The sequence below is a fragment of the Hylobates moloch genome, unplaced genomic scaffold (genome assembly GCF_009828535.3).
Source record: "Hylobates moloch isolate HMO894 unplaced genomic scaffold, HMol_V3 SCAFFOLD_3, whole genome shotgun sequence".
NCBI lineage: Eukaryota > Metazoa > Chordata > Mammalia > Primates > Hylobatidae > Hylobates > Hylobates moloch.
Window position 1 is genome coordinate 65441157 of NW_026652278.1, and position 20229 is coordinate 65461385.

Genomic DNA, 20229 nt, shown 5'->3' on the forward strand with positions numbered 1-20229 from the left:
ATCCATGAATGTATACACCTACTAAGTACCCACAAAAATTTAAAAGCATAAAAACAAAAACATAGTGAGATCCCCATTTCTACAAAAAGAGATGTATGTAAAAAAATTTAAAAATTACCCGGGCACGGCTGGGCATGGTGGCTCATGACTATACTCCCAGCACTTTGGAAGGCCAAGGTGGGCAGATTACTTGAGGTCAGGAGTTCAAGATCAGCCTGGCCAACATAGTGAAACCCTGTCTCTACTAAAAATACAAAAATTAGCCAGGTGTGATGGCACATGCTTGTAATCCAGCTACTTGAGAGGCTAAGGCAGGATAATTGCTTGAACTCGGGAGGTGGAGGTTGCAGTGAGTCGAGATCGTGCCACTGCACTCCAGCCTGGGGGACAGAAGGAGACTTCATCTCAAAAAAAAAAAAAAAAATTAGTCAGGCATGGTGATGTGCATCCATAGTGCCAGCTACTCAGGAGGCTGAGATGGGAAGATTGATTGATCCTGGGAAGTAAAGGCTGCAGTGAGCCGAGACCGTGCCACTGCATTCCAGCCTGGGTAACAGAGGGAGACTGTCTTAAAATAAAAAAAAAAAAGGCCGGGCGCAGTGGCTCACACCTGTAATCCCAGCACTTTGGGAGGCCGAGGCGGGCAGATCACGAGGTCAGGAGATCAAGACCATCCTGGCTAATAAGGTGAAACCCCATCTCTACTAAAAATACAAAAAAATTAGCCAGGCGTGGTGGTGGGCGCCTGTAGTCTCAGCTACTTGGGAGGCTGAGGCAGGAGAATGGCATGAACCCAGGAGGCGGAGCTTGCAGTGAGCCAAGATCGTGCCACTGCACTCTAGCCTGGGTGACAACGAGACTCCATCTCAAAAAAAAAAAAATTAATTTACACAAAACAAACATAGTTCATGCTTCTCAGTTTTACTTAGATAACCAAGAATTCTATAGAGAATTTTCTTAGAAAGCAAATATTTAGATATCCAATAAATTGAAGAAGGAAATTAAACTATGATTTACATTTTGAAGTTAACAGTCTGTAGACACTATTTTCTCCATTTAAAATAAATGAACCAAAACAAAAATGATTATCATTTACATGATAGCTACTGTGACAAATAATACTAACTCTACAGAGTTTGTTTCTCCAGAGCATGAAATGTCATTAACCACCTTAGGTTTCATGAAATTCTTCAGAGAAACCATCTAAGACAAGTTAAAAATAGTCCTTTTAGCTCATGTAACAGCTTTAGCTGCAAGTCAACATAGCAAGACCCCATCTAAAAAAAACCTTCTTAAACCTTTTCTTATTATCAAAATTAAGAAGTCAAATCTTTTAAGTAGGGAACCTTATTTTTTCCCTCATACCCAACATAATAATGAACTATCATAATTAATTTTTCAATGTCTTGTCTTGTGCATAATATGCAATATAAATTCCAACATTTTTAGCCTTGTTCTAGCAAATTTCCTCATTTTTTTCAATACAAGAATTACTACTTTATTCTTAAAATTTTCTTGCACTTCTTGCAAAAATAAAATCTCCAATTGAACAAAATTAAATACAGTAATATTCTTTGCCTTGAAGCAACGGCGAATTAGAGCAACAATCTCAATGGAAAAAGATCTTGGAATCTAGATCACTTAAGATATTGAAATGCTTTTATTTATTTATTTATTTTTGAGATGGAGTCTGGCTCTGTCACTCTGGCTGGGGTGCAGTGGCGCGATCTCAGCTCACTACAACCTCTGCCTCCCTGGTTTGAGCAATTCTCAGCCTCCCAAGTAGCTGGGACTACAGGCATGTGCCACCACACCAGGCTTTTTTTTTTTTTTTTTTTGTAGTAGAGATGGGGTTTCACCATGTTGGCCAGGCTGGTCTCAAACTCTCGACCTCAAGCGATCCACCCACCTTGGCCTCCCAAAGTGCTGGGATTACAGGCGTAAGCCACTGTGCTGGCCTGAAATGCTTTTATATTTATCTCCTGTTTAGCATTATAAAGTGATTTCATTCAAACTTGTGATTTTAAAAATCAATTAAAAATTTTCAGTCTCATATACACAAAACACATTCCTTCTGACCTTTGACTTCAAAAATAAGCCTTTCTTCTATTGGCATAATTTTCCTTCCTCCAGAGGGTTATAATTTAGCCAAGTATTTAAGTTTGTAATTTCAGTTATTTCTGTATTATCAAAGTAAAAAGTTCAAGTCTTTAAAAAGGGGAAACATTTTTTCTTCCACTTCCAACATCTACAGAAAACCTAATAATAGGTGAAACAAAGTTACCCTACTTTTCATTCCCAAATGTAAAGCTCTTGTGAAAACCTTCAATATTTCGTATACAATTAATAGCAAAAGGCTGGGTGCAGTGGCTCACGTCTGTAATTCCAGCACTTTGGGAGGCCAAGGTGGGAATATCAGGTGAGGTCGTGAGTTCAAGACCAGGCTGGGCAACATGGCAAAACTCGATTTCTACAAAAAATACAAAAATTAGGCATAAGGCCGGGCACGATGGCTCATGCCTGTAATCCCAGCACTTTGGGAGGCTGAGGAAGGCAGATCACAAGGTCAGGAGTTTGAGATCAGCCTGGCCAACATAGTGAAACCCATCTCTACTAAAAATACAAAAAATTAGCTGGGCTTGGTGGCGAGGGCCTGTAATCCTAGCTACTCAGGAGGCTGAGGCAGGAGAATCGCTTGAACCCGGGAGGCAGAGGTTACAATGAGTTGAGATCACACCATTGCACTCCAGCCTGGCATGAACCCGGGAGGTGGAGCTTGCAGTGAGCCAAGACTGAGCCACTGCTCTCCAGCCTGGGTGACAGAACAAGACTCTGTCTCAAAAAAAAAAAAAAAAAAAAAGTATAAAACAGACAATTTTCTTATTAACATTTATACCTGACTACGGTGTTCAATAGAATTTGATTCTTTGCCAGTTTTAAGTTCCAGTGGCATTATCTTGTATTTCGTTTTATACCCTCGATGTATTTTCACACCAACTGTAACATCTATTTTGCCTTTCAATCCAAACCTAGGGGACCAAATGCTTTCTTCAATATCTATTGGTTTCACGACTTCAATGTTACATGTTGAATTATCCTTACTATTATCACTTGGCCTGAAAAAAAAAAAAAGCACAAAAACACTTAATTAGAACACTTAGCTCATTTCACATCTGCTGGCTCTGACTGTCTATTACGCACAGAGAACATGGGGAGGGGAAAGAGTCTACCTACCTTTACAGCAGTGATTTTCATACTGTGGTCCCTGGACCAGTAGCATCAGCATCACCTGAGAACTTGCTATAAAAATAAATCCTCAAGACCCACTCCAAACCTACTCAAACAGAAACTCTAGGGGTGAAGCCTAGCAATCTGTTTAACCAACCCTCCACAATTTTGATGCATGCTCAAGTTTAAGAACCACTGTTCTACAGGCTCTGCTCATGGAATTTAGTCTTTCTCAGTATTTATCATCTGTTCCTTTCAGTCATTCCTACTATAATCTTCTTAACTGAGGCCCTTATTTTCTCAGGCCTAGATTACAACAGTTTTGCTACTTAAATTGCTAGAGCCACAACTCCAATCTGAGTATTTTGATATACAATTATTACGCAAATTAGTATGTAATGGCTTGCATGTGGTTGCACCCTAAGCAATGAGAGATGTATTCCTTCACATAGCACTAGATTACACTGATTAAGAATGAACTGTCTGCTGGGCCTGGTGGCTCACGCTGAGGCAGGCAGATCACTTGAGTTCAGGAGTTCAAGACCAGCCTGGCCAACATGGTGAAACCCTGTCTCGATTAAAAAAATACAAGAATTAGCCGGGCAAGGTGGCACATGCCTGTAATCCCAGCTACTCGGGAGGCTAAGGCAGGAGAATTGCTTGAACCCAGGAGGCAGAGGTTGCAGTGAGCCAAGATAGTGCCACTGCACTCCAACCTGAGTGACAGAACAAGACTCAGTCTCAAAAAAAAAAAAAAAAGAAGAAGAGCTATCTCCATCATCTATGAAGTGTGGGGCTCATTCATTCAACACTTCATCCACACACCCCCCAGGTGACAATCTTCAAAGGAGCTCATAGTCACTTCCAAGTGTTCCATTTTCTTTGCTTAATAACTAAATGAAACCATGTCTACCACTATCAATATTTAAAGTAAGTACTCAATTTTTTTATTATAAAAGAGGTTCTGACTTTAATCTCTTAATTGGTAAATAACCCATGAGCACAGGAAGGAGAAAAAAAGGGAACATATAAATGTTGAAGGAATGAGAAGAGGTGGAAATAACTTACAAACCTCCTCTCTTATCTAAGATTTACTCATTTTCAGAGCAGTTACAGTTATTCTGCAGAAAGATAAGAGTTACCTCTTATTAATCCTATCTACTGGGAAAATATTTTACACTTTTAGATTCAAAGCCAGCCACATAAAATACTAAATCTAGTGGAAATCTTAAATGAAAAAGATGACTTTTCTAGTAACAAAACATTTCCTATCAAAATGAAGATTTTTAAAAATAGAATAATTCTAGTTGTTAGAATAGATGATTTAGATGATTTTTGTTTAGTTCATATTATTATGGTCAACCCCTATTTCTTTTTTTGGACAGCTATTTCTTCCTTTTTTTGTTTAATAGAGACAGGCTTTTGCATGTTGTCCTGGCTGGTCTCAAATTCCTGACCTCAAGTGATCCACCTGCTTTGGCCTCCCAGAGTGCTGGATTAAAGGAGTGAGCCACCACACCTGGCCACGAACAGCAATTTTTTAACAAATGAGAATATTTTCTAAGAAAAAAAAATGCTGTCTTAAATAATTTTTTATAAAAAAAACTACTTCAAGATGCTTCAGATATAATCTCATGGAAGATATGTATCCTTCCAGAATCATTGAAGAAGACAATAGTGAAACTCAGAGAAGCCATAATTTATCTAAAATTTCTTTTTCTTTCTTTTTTAGTGAGACAGGGTCTCTCTCTGTTGCCCGGGGTAGAGTGCAGTGGCATGAACACGGCTCACTGCAGCCTTGACCTCCTGGGCTCAAGCAATCCTTCTGTTTCAGCCTCCCAAGTAGCTGGGATGAGAGGTGTGCACCACCACACCCCGCTAATTATTTTCAAATTTGTAGAGACAGAGTCTACAAAAGGCGGGGCAACATGGTGAACTCAACCAATCTGCTTATCTTGATCTCCCAAAGTGCTGGAATTACAAGCAAGATCCACTGCACTGGGTCTGAAATTTCTTAAATATTTATATTCTCTCACCAACTGTTACTTGTTCATGGTGTGTATTCAGATATGCTTTTATTAAATTAGGCAAAACTTATTATTTATGAAATGTTACATGCATACCTAATAGAACACAGGTTAAAAAAACTTTTAAAGTTGCTACTAAAGTTCAATGCCCTGGAAAAAGAAGCAATGTGGCTTTATTATTATTATTATTATTCTGAGACAGAGTCTTACTCTGTCACCCCTGTCACCCAGGCTAGAATGCAGTAGCACAAACACAGCTTACTGCAGCTTCGATCTCCTGGGCTCAAGAGATCCTCCCGCCTCAGCCTTTCAAGTAGCTGAAACTACAGGCATCTGCCATTACGCCCAGCTAATTTTTTTTTTTGTACAGACAAGTTCTCACCATGTTTCCCAGGCTGATCTCGAACTCCTGGTCTCAAACAATCCTCCTGCTTTCACCTCCCAAAGTGCTGGGATTACAGTTATGAGCCACCTTGCGCAGCCACTATATGTTATTACCACAATTTTTTTTTTTTTTTTGAGATGGAATCTCGCTCTGTTGCAGAGGCTGGAGTATAGTGGTGCAATCTCGGCTCACTGCAACTTCCACCTCCCGGGTTCAAGCAACTCTCCTGTCTCAGGCTCCCGAGTAGCTGGGGTTACAGGCGTGCACCACCACACCTGGCTAATTTTTGTATTTTTTAGTAGAGATAGGGTTTCACCATGTTGGCCAGGCTTGTCTCTAACTCCTGACCTCAGGTGACCCATCCATCTCAGCCTCCCAAAGTGCTGGGATTACAAGCGTGAGCCACCACACCCAGCCACCACAATCTTTTTAAATGGCAACAAAAATTAATTTCTAAGTACTACTTTAGCTATAGTCTACAAAATTTGATATGTAACCACCTATTCTAAATGTGTTAATTTCCTTTATGACTGACCTTTTAAAACATTTGTCAACATTTCCTTAGTTTACAAACCATGAGAATTTTAGATATCCTTTTGTTATCAAGTTCTAACTTTGTTACAGTACAATTGCAGAATATCGTTTCTAAGATACTGATCCTTTAAAATTTATTGGTATTTCCCTTATGGTATAATGCATAATCTATTTCAGTAAAAGTTCTGTGTGACTTGAAAAATTATATATACAGTCATCCATTGTATAACAATGATTTCGTAACCTAGGATAGTGGTCCCATAAGATTATAATGTAACTAAAAAATTCCATTGCCTAGTGACATCTAGCTATTGTGGTAATACAACACATTACCTTTTCTATATTTAGATATGTTTAGATACACAAATACTTACTGTTGTTACCACTGCCTACAGTATTCAGTACAGTAACATGTTTTACAAGTGTGTAGCCTAGAGGCAACAGGTTATATACCATATGGCCTAGGTGTGTAGTAGGCGCTCTACTATCTAGGTTTGCAAAAGTACACTCTGATGTTCACACAATGATGACATTGCCTAACACCACACTTCTCAAAACATATCCCCATCATTAAGCTAGCATGAGTGCATTGTATCTAAAATGTATATAATTTTGTGTTTTGATAAAAAAATGTGGGATTTGATTTCAAAGATTCCTTGCAGGTCAAAGATGAGTCTGAATTCCACATTCTTTCCTTAGCATGTATGATGCCCTTCTTCCAGGCTGCAAATCCCTTGCTGACCTATCCTAAGCCTTCTTCAACAGATTCTATTATCTCCTTCTGTGCCTTATATGCTGTTACCTGCCAGGGTTCCATGCTGCTTTTGTCACCTACATTTTCTCCACCAGCAAACCCCTTCACTTTTATTATTTTCATCTACCACCGACACACTGAGTTCCTGAGGGCTTTAGTTATCCCTATAACAACAATACCTGGTATAATCCTTGGCACACATATAGCATTGAATAAATGTTTGCAGAATTTATTAACCCAGGATTCTGAGAATCATGCTTATCATTGTAAAAACAATGGGTTAATTTTAACCAAAAAGAAAAAAACACATTTGGGTTAAGACTCCACCAAAGGAAAACAAACAAACAAGGAAACATGCAGACAGGATGCTAAAACAATTAACAAAAAGAAAAGCTTATGTCCAAAAAAACTACAAAAATAGATATCTACCGTAATTTAAAATGTCAAGCAGCTGAGGGCAGTGGCTCACACCTGTAATCCTAGCACTTTGGGAGGCTGAGGCGGGTGGATCACCTAAGTTCGGAAGTTCGAGACCAGCCTGGCCAGCATGGTGAAACCCCATCTCTACTAAAAATTCAAAAATTAGCCAGGCAGGTGCCTGTAATCCCAGCTACTCAGGAGGCTGAGGCAGAAGAATCGCTTGAACCTGGGAGGCGGAGGTTGTAGTGAGCCGAGATTGTGCCACTGCACTCCAGACTAGGTGACAGAGCAAGGCTCTATCTCAAAAAAAAAAAAAAATTTTTCAAGCAAATATAAATGACAAAAAGAAATAAAGGAGGAAGGAAGGAAGGGGAAAAAAAGGAGAGAGGAAGAAGGAGGGTAAATGAGGATAAACAATTAGGAGCAGTTGAAGATAAAATTAGCATTCTTTTTTTTTTTTTTTTGAGATAGGATCTTGCTCTGTCACCCAGGCTAGAGTGCGGTGGCGTGATCTCAGCTGACTGCAACCTCTGCCTCCCGGGTTCAAGCGATTCTCCTGCCTCAGCCTCCCGAGTAGCTGGGATTACAGGCGCCCGCCACCATGCCCGGCTAATTCTTATATTGTTAGTAGAGATGGGGTTTCACCATCTTGGCCAGGCTGGTCAGAAACTCCTGACCTCATGATCTGTCCAACTCAGCCACCCAAAGTGATGGGATTACAGGCATGAGCTACCACGCCAGGCCGATAAAATTAACTTTCTTAGTGTTACAGAACATTCATAGAGACCAGAATGACAGAATATTATAAAGCAAAGCAAGGAACTAGGTGAAGGATGACTACTTGATAAACACAGTTTATCACAGTGAAGCCCAGTATCCATCCCCTATGTCAGTCTGTTCCAAAGAAATAACAAAAAATGACACATTTATAAATTTATTTTTAAAACACAAGAAAAACTAAACGATCTATTCACTCTAGCTTTTTTCTAAGTGTAGGGAGCTGGTGGTAAATTTATGACCACTACAGAAATAAAAAATATAAAAAACAAACTCAGCCGGGCCCAGTGGCTCGTGCCTGTAATCCCAACACGTTGGGAGGCTGAGGCGGGTGGATCACTTGAGGTCAGGAGTTCGAGACCAGCCTGGCCAACATGGTGAAACCTCGCCTACCAAAAATACAAAAATTAGCCAGGCGTGGTAGCTCATGCCTATAGTCCCAGCTACTCAGGAGGCTGTGTCACAAGAATCATTTGAACCCAGGAAGCAGAGGTTGCAGTGGGCCAAGATCGCACCACTGTACTCCAGCCTGAGCAATAGAGTAAGACTCTATCTCAAAAACAAAACAAAACAAACAAACAAACAAAAAAAACAAACTCTAATAGCAAGACAAGCCTTTTTTTAAACTACTAAATATTTTTAAAATACATATGAAAATCCCATTAGAGGGCCGGGTATGGTGGCTCACGCCTGTAACCCTAGCATTTTGGGAGGCCAAGGCAGGAGGATCATTTGAGTCCAGGAGTTCGAGACTAGCCATCCTGGGTGACATGGCAAAACACCTGGGTGACATGGCAAAACAAAAATTAGCCAGGCAGGGTGTTGTGCGCCTGTAGTCCCAGCTACTCAGAAGGCTGAGGTGGAAGGACTGTTTGAACTCAGGAGGCAGAGGTTGCAGTGAGCCTAAATCACACCACTGCACTCCAGTCTGGGCAACAGAGTGAGACCCTGCCTCAAAATAAAGGAGAGAAAAAAAAAAAGTAAATGAGATCAAAGCAGAAACTAGCACACACAAGTTAAGGAGCCTGCTGTAGTTATACAGCTAAATTACGGCCAAACTGGGATTCACATCCAGGCTCATTATATCCTTCGAACCACAGGGAATAGGTCCAAAGAACTAACTACTCCAAAGCTTTATGACTCACAAATCTTAAAGCATTTTTTTTTTTGAGACGGAGTCTCGCTTTGTTGCCCAGGCTACAGTGCAGTGGCATGATCTCGGCTCACTGTAACCTCTGCCTCCTGGTTCAAGCGATCCTCCTGCCTCAGCCTCCCAAGTAGCTGGGATTACAGGCACCCACCACCACGCCTGGCTAATTTTCATATTTTTAGTAGAGATGGCATTCCACCATGTTGGTCAGGCTGGTCTCAAACTCCTGAGCCAGTTGATACAGTGCCTCAACCTCCAAAAGTGCAGGGATTACAGGCATGAGCCACCATGCCCGGACCCCCTTGAAGCAAATTTTTTAGATCACAAAATGTTATAAAATATTGAAAATATTGAGAGAACATTGAGAACATTAGTATACATGGAAGTCGTGCCTATTTAAAGAAAAATAAAACTCTGCCTGTTTAAAAAAAAAAAGGAGCTGGGCGTGGTGGCTCACGCCTGTAATCCCAGCACTTTGGGAGGCCGAGGTGGGCGGATCACGAGGTCAGATCGAGACCATCCTGGCTAACACGGTGAAACCCCGTCTCTACTAAAAATACAAAAAACTAGCCAGGCATGGCGGGTTGGTCTACCGAGTAGTCCCAGCTACTCGGGAAGCTGAGGCAGGAGAATGGCGTGAACCTGGGAGGCGGAGGTTGCAGTGAGCCGAGATCGCACCACTGCACTCCAGCCTGGGCAACAGAGCGAGACTCCATCTGAAAAAAAAAAAAAAAATGGAAATCAGATAAAAACCCTCCAATGGCTTCCATTCTAATCAGAGCAGCAGCCAAGTCCTGACCAGGATGATAAGGCTCCAGGGGAACTACTGCTGCTCTTCTCCTATTGCACTTTGCTCTAGCCATCACACTGGTTCACTGAGATACTGCACATACAGCTAGTATATGTCAGCCACAGGACTTTTGCCTTTTCCCCTACCTGGAACATTCCTCCTACAGACAGCTGTATGGCTCACTACTTCATTTCCTTTAAGCTTCTGCTCAAATGCTACCTTATGAGAAAGGCCTTCCATGAACATCCTATGGAATATCCCTGCCACCACTACCTACCTATTTTTCCTTTCTTCTTATCCTCCTCATTGTTCAGCACTGCATTAATCACAGTCTGGTCCCCTGCTGTTTACTTGTGCAGTAGTATAGAAACTCAACAAAGTAGGCAGCTGTATGTTTTGTTTTGTTTCTTGCTCCCATGATCCAAGCACCTAAAACATTACTTGGCATATATTAGACACCCAATAAATATTTGCTAAATGAATAACAGAAAAAAACATATTTCCCCTGTAAAAGTATAACAATGCCACTTTGAGGAAAAAAAAAAAAACTTGAAAATACACGTAATGCACATCCATATGACAGTCAACACGTGATACAGACTATATGCTAGTAACACAGAGAAATACACATGAAAGAATCAAATGAGGCCAGGCACAGTGCCTCATGCCTGTAATCCCAGCACGTGGGGAGGCCGAGGTGGGAGGATCACTTGAGGTCATGAGTTAGAGACCAGCCTGGCCAACATGGTGAAACTCCATCTCTAATAAAAATGCAAAAACTAGCCAGGTGTGGTGGCACACACCTGTAATCCCAGCTACTCAGGAGGCTGAGGCAGGAGAATTGCTTGAACCCGGGAGGTGGAGGTTGCAGTGCGCCAAGATCACACCATTGCACTCCAGCCTGGGGGACGTAATGAGACTCCGTCTCAAAAAAAAAAAAAAAAAGAATCAAATAAAAAAAATTAGGACCCCCAAAATATTTATAAATTGATTACTTTATAAGAAAATACAGGCCAGGCATAGTGACTCACACCTGTAATCCCAGTACTTTGGGAGGCCGAGGTGTGTGGATCACCTGAGGTCAGGCGTTCAAGACCAGCCTGGCAAACATGGCGAAACCCCATCTCTACTAAAAATACAAAAAATTAGCCAGGTATGATGGTGGGCACCTGTAATCCCAGGTACTTGGGAGGCTGAGGCAGAAGAATTGCTTGAACCCGGGAGGCAGAGTTTGCAGTAAGCCGAAATCATGTCACTGCACTCCAGCCTGGGCAATAGAGCAAGACTCTGTCTCAAAAAAGAAAAAAAAAAAAAAAAGAAAGAAAGAAAAAGAAAATACATATCTACATATAAAAAATAAGCTATCATAATAATAAAAATAAAATTTTCTATTCACTGGGTTCTTTTTGTCATGGAAAGATACTTAGGACCATAATTTATAAAATAAGCAAGCAAAACAGCTAATTGTAATTACTCAATCTTTTAAAAACTTTGATTCAACACACAGAATGGCATCCTGGTCTAAAAATATGAAGACTATATATATAAACAAAATATGTTTCTTACAGAGAGAGCTGCATCTGAGGGAAGTCAGTCGAAGTGTTTTTATCCATGAAATCTCCTGCCCATTTACAAAATGAGGGAAGATAGTCCTCTACTTCTTGTTTTATTTCATCTTGACTTAGATTTAAGTGGTACCTGCCAAAAATATAATAGTAAATAGACTCAGATTTAAGCAGTACCTGCCAAAAATATGATAGCAAATATGAAAGTATAAATATGAGAAAAGTAAATGAGGACAAAAAAATACATATAAGCAACCCAACTGTTCGTCAGCCAATAAATGGATAAACAAAATGTGGCATACTCCATACAATGCAGTATTATTCAGCTATAAAAAGGAAGGAAATTCTGACATATGCTACAACATTGAAGAATCTTCAGGACATTATGCTAAGTGAAATAGGCCAGTCACAAAAGGACTAATATTCATATGAGGTACCTACAGTAGTGAAAATCACAGAGATAGAAAGTAGAATGGGGGTTGCCAGAGGCTGGGAGGAGGAAAGAAGGGGGCGTTATTGTTTCAAGAGCATAGAGCTTCAGTTCGGGAAGATGCAAAGAGTTCTGGAGACAGATAGGGTGATGGTTGTACAACAGGTGAATGTACTTTGTTTCTGAACTGTACCCTTAAAAATGGTTAACATGGGCAGAGAGCAGTGGCTCACATCTGTAATCCCAGCACTTTGGGAGGCGGAGGCGGGTGGATCACAAGGTCAGCAGTTCGAGACAAGCCTGGCCAACATGGTGAAACCCCGTCTCTACTAAAAATAAAAAAATTAGCCAGGTATGGTGGTGCATGCCTGTAATCCCCGCTACTTGGGAGGCTGAGGCAGGAGAATCACTGGAATCCAGGAGGCAGAGGTTGCAGTGAGCCGAGATCGCACCAGTACACTCCAGCCTGGGCAAGAGAACAAGACTCCATCACACATACATACACACACACACACACACACACACACACACACCTGGGTAAGAGAACAAGACTCCATCACACACACACACACACATACAAGTTAACATGGTAATTTTTTTTCTTCTTTTCTCTTTTCTTTCTTTTTTTATTTTTTGAGACAGGGTCTCACGCTGTCACCCAGGCTGGAGTGCAGTAGCGCTATCTCGGCTCACTGCAATCTCTGCCTTCTAGGCTCAAGTGAGTCTCCCTGCTCAGCCTTCAGAGTAGCTGGAATTACAGGCACACACCACCACGCTAAGCTAATTTTATTGTATTTTCAGTAGAGATGGGGTTTCACCATGTTGGCCAGGCTGGTCTCAAACTCCTGGGCTCAAGCAATCTGCCCACCTTGGCCTCCCAAAGTGCTGGGATGACAGGCATGAGCCACTGCGCCTGACCTAATATGGTAATTTTTTTTTTTTTTTGGATACGGAGTTTCGCTCTTGTTGCCCAGGCTGGCGCGATCTTGGCTCACTGCAACCTTTGCCTCCCAGGTTCAAATGATGCTTCTGCCTCAGTCCCCTGAGTAGCTGGGACCATAGACATACAACAAGACGCCCAGCTTATTTTTGTATTTTTAGTAAAGACGGGGTTTCACCATGTTGGCCAGCCTGGTCTTGAATCCCTGACCTCACGTGATCTGCCCACCTCGGCCTCTGAAAGTGCTGGGATTACAGGGGTGCGCCATCGCACCTGGCCTAACACGGTAATTTTTATGTGCATTTAATCACAATTTTTTTTTTTTTTTTTTTTTTTTTTTTTTGATTTTTTTTTTTTTTTTTTTTTTTTTTTTTTTGAGACGAGGTCTCGCTCTTTCGCCCAGCCCGGAGTGCAGTGGCGCAATCTCGGCTCACTGCAAGCTCCGCCTCCTGGGTTCACGCCATTCTCTTGCCTCAGCCCCCCGAGTAGCTGGGACTACAGGCGCCCGCCACTGCGCCCGGCTAATTTTTTGTATTTTTAGTAGAGACGGGGTTTCACCGTGTTAACCAGGATGGTCTCGATCTCCTGACCTCGTGATCCGCCCGCCTAGGCCTCCCAAAGTGCTGGGATTACAGGCGTGAGCCACCGCGCCCGACCTAATCACAATTTTTAAAAAACATCCAAATAACGCCAAGCATGGTAGTGTGGAACTATAGTCCCAGCTATTCAGTAGGTTGAAGTGGAAGGATCTTTTCAGCCCAAAAGTTTGAGGTTACAGTGACCTCTGATCTCACCACTGTACTCCAGCCTGGGTGACAGAGTGAGACCCTGTTTAAAAAAAAAAAAAAATCCAAATAACACTGAAACAGTGACATGACATCAAATTTCAGATAATTTGCTCTAATTCATACCATGGTCTAATTGGAAGAGTCCCAGTTACACCTTCGGGATAAAAAAAATGGAGATATTGCTCCTGAAACCAAGCAATGGAAAGTAGAAATGTAAAAGAGAAAAAAGGGTCATATGGACAGAAAGGCAGTAACAGCCTTACAACATGAAAGGATAGTATATAGGAATGTTAACTTCTTTTTTTTTTGAGACGGAATCTCGCTCTGTCTCCCAGGCTGGAGTGCAGTGGCGCGATCTCGGCTCACTGCAAGCTCTGCCTCCCGGGTTCACGCCATTCTCCTGCCTCAGCCTCCCGAGTAGCTGGGACTACAGGCGCCCGCCACTGCGCCCGGCTAATTTTTGTATTTTTTAGTGGACACAGGGTTTCACCGTGTTAGCCAGGATGGTCTCGATCTCCTGACCTCGTGATCCACCCGCCTCGGCCTCCCAAAGTGCTGGGATTACAGGCCTGAGCCACCGCGCCCGGCCAGGAATGTTAACTTCTTTTTTTTTTTTTTGAGACGGAGTCTCACTCTGTCGCCCAGGCTGGAGTGCAGTGGCGCAACCTCGGCTCACTGCAAGCTCCGCCTCCCGAGTTCACTCCATTCTCCTGCCTCAGCCTCCCTAGTAGCTGGGACTACGGGTGCCTGCCACCGCACCCGGCTAATTTTTTTGTGTGTTTGTAGTAGAGACGGGGTTTCACCGTGTTAGCCAGGATGGTCTGGATCTCTTGACCTCGTGATCCGCCCATCTCGGCCGGAATGTTAACTTCTTATGTGAGAAATCTACAGCAACAAAAAAACCCAAGTCTCAATTTTTCAGGGTTCTTACAAGGTTAAAATTATGTTGTAACAATATGAATACATTATTTATCATTTTCCTTTCATGAGATTACAGTTGAATTTTCTGAGGGTACATAACATAAAACATAGAAATATTTTGAATGCGAAGAGAAGCAGATACAAAAATCCACGATCTTATATGAAGTCATACATTTAAAACATTTGCAAAAATAGAGGCTTGGTCTACACCCATACCACCCAGAACGCAGCCAATCTCATCTTATCTCAGAAGCTACGCAGGGTTGAGCTTGGTTACTACTTGGATGGGAGACCACCTGGGAATATTGGTGCTGTAGCTTTAAGAAAGAAAAAAAAAACAGCCAGGCTTTGTGGCTCATGCCTGTAATCTCAGCACTTTGAGAGGCCGAGATGGGCAGATCACCTGAGGTTGGGAGTTTGAGACCAGCCTGACCAACATGGAGAAACCCCGTCTCTACTAAAAATACAAAATTAGCCAGGCATGGTGGTGCATGCCTGTAATCCCAGCTACTTGGGAGGCTGAGGCAAGAGAATCGCTTGAACCCGGGAGGCAGAGGTTTTGGTGAGCTGAGATCGTGCCATTGCACTCCAGCCTGGGAAACAAGAGTGAAACCTCATCTCAAAAAAAAAAAAAAAAAAAAGAAAAGAAAAAAAAAATAGAGGCTGGAGGATTGTTTGAGGCTACAGTGGGTGATAATTTCATCGCTGCACTCCAGCCTGGGCAACAGAGAGACACCTTACCTCAAAAAAAATAAATAAGGAAGAAAGAAAGCAAAAAGAAACTGAAAAAAATGTAAAACAATGACATTCATTACATTTTTTTACAATAGTTTTTTTCATTAAAATGTTATGTTAACAAGCATAGATTGATATTTTTAAATGAATATACATTTTAGGCTAGGTGCAGTGGCTCATGCCTATAATCCCAACACTTTGGGAAGCTGAGACGAGCGGATTACTTGAGGTCAGGAGTTCAAGACCAGCCTGGCCAATATGGTGAAACCCCGTTTCTACTTACAAACACAAAAATTAGCTGGGCGTGGTGGCAGGCACCTGTAATCCCAGCTACTCAGGAGGCTGAGGCAGGAGAATCAATTGACCCAGGAGGTGGAGGCTGCAGTGAGCCGAGGTCATGCCATTGCAATCCAGCCTGGGCAACAGAGCAAGACTGTCTCAACAACAACAACAACAACAAAAATGAATAAACATGTTAATTTCAAATGAATTAATAAACATGTTTTACTTTCTAGTACAGTAATTAATCATAGATATAGCCCACATAAACAAAAGCTCTTTCCAGTCTTTAATAATTTTTTAGTGTAAAGGGGTCCTGAGAGCAAAAGTTTTGAGAACTGCTGTTATAAACTTACCCTCCCAGGATGATTATTCCAGTTCCTTCTTTATGTTTAAGCTCTGCAATCTTAATAACTACTCTAGGGTGGTAGGGGCTTATCAGTTTGTATATAAAATCACACCTAGGTTTGAATCCTAACCCTGCACTACCAGATATATGACTAAGAGCAAGTCACTGTTAATTAAGCCTGTTTCCTCATCTGTAAGGAGGAGATAATAACTACCTTACAGAGTCAGTCTGAGGATTAAATAGAACAATGTATGTAAAGAACTTAGCTGATGGTAAGACCTCATTAAAGTATAGGCTGGGCATGGTGGCTCACACCTGTAATCCCAGCACTTTGGGAGGCCAAGGAGGGTGGATCACCTGAGGTCAGGAGTTTGAGACCAGCCTGGCCAACATGGTGAAACCCCATCTCTACTAACAAATGCAAAAAAATTAGCCGGGCGTGGTGGCCCACGCCTGTAATCCCAGCTAAAGAGAAGGCTGAGGCAGGAGAATCACTTGAACCTAGGAGACAGAGGTTGCAATGAGCTGAGATCACGGTGCTGTACTCCAGCCTGGGCGACAGAGCCAGATTCAAAAAGAAAAAAAAAAATCATTAAGATGTAAAGACCTGGCAGGGCATGGTGGCTCACGCTTGTAATCCCAGCACTTTGGGAGGCCAAGGTGGGTGGATCTCCTGAGGTCAGGAGTTAGAGACAAGCCTGGCCAACGTGGTGAAACCCCATCTCTACTAAAAATACAAAAATTCAGCCAGTCGTGGTGGTGGGCGCCTGTAGTCCCAGCTACTTGGGAGGCTGAGGCAGGAGAATGGTGTGAACCCAGGAGGCGGAGCTTGCAGTGAGCTGAGATTGTGCCACTGGACTCCAGCCTGGGGGACAGAGCGAGACTCCGTCTCAAAAAAAAAAAAAAAAAAGATGTAAAGACCATGATGATAACCATAAAGACAGTGCTAACTATAGGTCAGCACTATTCCAGGCGTGGTGGCAGGCGCCTGTAGTCCCAGATCAGATACTCGGGAGGGTGAGGCAGGAGAATGGCGTGAACCCAGGAGGTGGAGCTTGCAGTGAGCCTAGTGAGCCACTGCACTCCAGCCTGGATGACAGAGCAAGACTCCATCTCAAAAAAAAAAGATACAACTTACAATTTTTCTCACTTGCTTAAGGGAGCACCATAATAACACATTCATCAGACATTGAGACTTCAGGATACTACACATTTACCATATAACTGTGCAATATTTCTAACACCAAATTTAATAAGCTGTTACTTTCCTAGGTTTCTGCCACCTCCAGCTTACCAAGACTGACAGAGCAGATTTGTGTCAGCCCTCTGAGAGAGCCAGTCCAATAGAGAAGACAAAATTAGCAATGCTAGCTCTGCCAAAATTGTCTTAAGCAAAATAGCAACCACAGGTTGAAGGAGAAGCTGAAAATTCCTCAAGCCAGGAAGCAACTGCTAATACCAAAGCATCCAAAAAGATCTAGAGAAACACACATTTGGCCAGGCGCGGTGGCTCACGTTTGTAATCCCAGCACTTTGGGAGGCCGAGGCGGGCGGATCACGAGGTCAGGAGATCAAGACCACAATGAAATTCCGTCTCTACTAAAAATACAAAAAATTAGCCGGGTGTGGTGGCGGGCGCCTGTAGTCCCAGCTACTTGGAGAGCCTGAGGCAGGAGAATGGTGTGAACCCGGGAGGCGGAGCTTGCAGTGAGTCGAGATTGTGCCACTGCACTCCAGCCTGGGCGACAGAGCGAGACTCCGTCTCAAAAAAAAAAAAAAAAAAAAAGAGAAACACACATTTAGAGTACTAAAGGTGAAGGTTATCCTTGCAAAAGGCTGTTTGAAATCAGGCAGTTTCCAGTTGATTAAAAATTATGTAGATGACCATATGGTCTCACAAAGTCTCATATATTGCCAGTAGAAATGTAAATGGGGACAATGTCTATAGAGAGCAATTTGATAATATGTATCAAAATTTTAGGCCAGGCCTGGTGGCTCATGCCTGTAATCCCAGCACTTTGGGACGCCGAGGTGGGTGGATCACTTGAAGTCAGTAGCACAAGGCCAGCCTGGCCAACATGGCGAAACCCCGTCTTCACTAAAAGTACAAAAAAATTAGCCGAGTGTAGTGGCTCGTGCCTGTAATCCCAGCTACTCGGGAGGCTGAGGCAGGAGAATTGCTTGAACCCAGGAGGTGGAGGCTGCAGTGAGCCGAGAGCAAGCCACCACACTCCACCCTGAGCTACAGAGCAAGACTCTGTCTCAAAAACAAAACAAAACAAAACAAAAACTGGTAAGGTAGGCCAGGCACGGTAGCTCATGCCTGTAATCCCAGCACTTTGGGAGGCCGAGGCAGGCAGATCGTCTAGGTCAGGAGTTTGAGACCAGCCTCAACATGGAGAAACTCCGTCTCTACTAAAAATACAAAATTAGCCAGGCGTGGTGGTGCATGCCTGTAATCCCAGCTACTCGGAAGGCTGAGGCAGGAGAACTGCTTGAACCTGGGAGACAGAGGTTGTGGTGAGCCGAGATCGCGCCACTGCAGGTCAGCCTGGGCAACAAGAGCAAAACTCCACCTCAAAAAAAAAAAAACTGGTAAGGCAAGCCAGGCATGGTGGCATGTACCTGTTGTTCCAGATACTCAGGAGGCTGAGGTGGGGAGAAACACATGAGCCCAGTCGTTTGGGTACAGCCTGGACAGCATAGCAAGACCCCTATCTCCCCTCCAAAAAAATACTGTAAAGCTGCATTTTTTTTTTTTTTGAAACAGAGTCTTGCTCTGTCACGCAGGCTGGAGTGTAGTGGTGTGATCTCGGCTCACTGCAAGCTCCATCTCCCGGGTTCACGCCATTCTCCTGCCTCAACCTTCCGAGTAGCTGGGACTACAGGCGCCTGCCACCATGCCCGGCTAATTTTTTGTATTTTTAGTAGAGACGGGGTTTCACCATGTTAGCCAGGATGGTCTCAATCTCCTAACTTCGTGATCCGCCTGCCTCAGCCTCCCAAAGTGCTGGGATTACAGGCGTGAGCCACCGCACCTGGCCATAAAGATGCACTTTGAAACTAGTTTCATCTTATTCCCAACCCCATATAATTCTCAGTATACCACACTGTTTCTAGAATTAATGCAAAAAAGTTCTTTATACATTCTCTGAAAGTAGTTAAGGAATCTGTTATGCACATGTACAAAATATTTAGGTATTTTTACCCAAAAAGTTCCTGTTGGGCAATTTCAGAAACTCTTCACAGAGTTCCAACAGTGTACTAGAACTATGAAATCTGCATTTTAGATTACACTAATTTATATTGGATAGTCTACACAAATACTTTATAGTTTCTAGGACAGAAGTTACATAATAAAATTATACCTGCAGTTCTTCTTATAACTACTTACATTTCCTTCAAATGTCTTATTTCTTGAATTGTTTGAAAAGCAAGTTCTTGTAGCTTTTCTGGGGCAAAGCTATTATTTATTGCTTTTTGAAACACCTCGTGGAGAACCGTACCAATTAGCATTTGGCGTGTGGCTGGATCAGAGCTCTACAAAAACAAATCACGCAATTTATTTCACAACATATTAATAGACACAATTGTATATTTATTACCTAATCTATTAAACCACCATAGCCAAAATGCACTGGTAAGACGAATGCCAAAATATTAAACAACTTTTTTTCTGGTGGGTGGAATTATAAGTGACTTTCACTTTCTTCTATTCAGAATTATCTGAATTATTGTATGAGTTATCTTTTTTTTTTTCTTTTTTGAGACAGAGTCTTGCTCTGTCACCCAGGCTGGAGCACAGTGGCACAATCTCAGCTCACTGCAACCTTTACCTCCCAGGTTCAAATGATTCTCATGCCTCAACCTCCCAAGTAGCTGGAATTACAGGTGTGTGCCATCATGCCCGGCTAACTTTTTTGTATTTTTAGTAGAGGCAGGGTTTCACCATGTTGGCCAGGCTGAGTATGAGTTACTTTTAAAATCAATGTTCTCCATTTTGAAAAAAATTAAAATAACCAATATTTAAAAATTCAAAATATTCTCAAATAATTAATATTTAAAGTACTGTTCTCTTATTTCACTTGATAATCCACCCAATAGAAAAGTCAATAAAGGCATAGCTGATAAACTCATGTAAGTAAAAGATACCATTC

At 42.3% G+C, this 20229-nt stretch overlaps 1 protein-coding gene across 1 annotated transcript in view; it reads right to left on the reverse strand.

Moving 5' to 3' along the window:
- The window catches only part of LOC116480734 (DNA replication ATP-dependent helicase/nuclease DNA2-like), a 218767-nt gene extending 199160 nt beyond the window's left edge, over positions 1-19607 (reverse strand). The window contains exons 1-3 of the mRNA XM_058437019.1: positions 19467-19607; positions 11632-11763; positions 2897-3116 (exon numbers count right to left, since the gene is read on the reverse strand). Coding sequence (XP_058293002.1) covers positions 2897-3116; positions 11632-11763; positions 19467-19588 — 474 coding nt within the window. The 5' untranslated portion in view covers positions 19589-19607. The remainder of the gene's footprint in view (positions 1-2896; positions 3117-11631; positions 11764-19466) is intronic.
- Between the last annotated feature and the right edge of the window lie 622 nt (positions 19608-20229).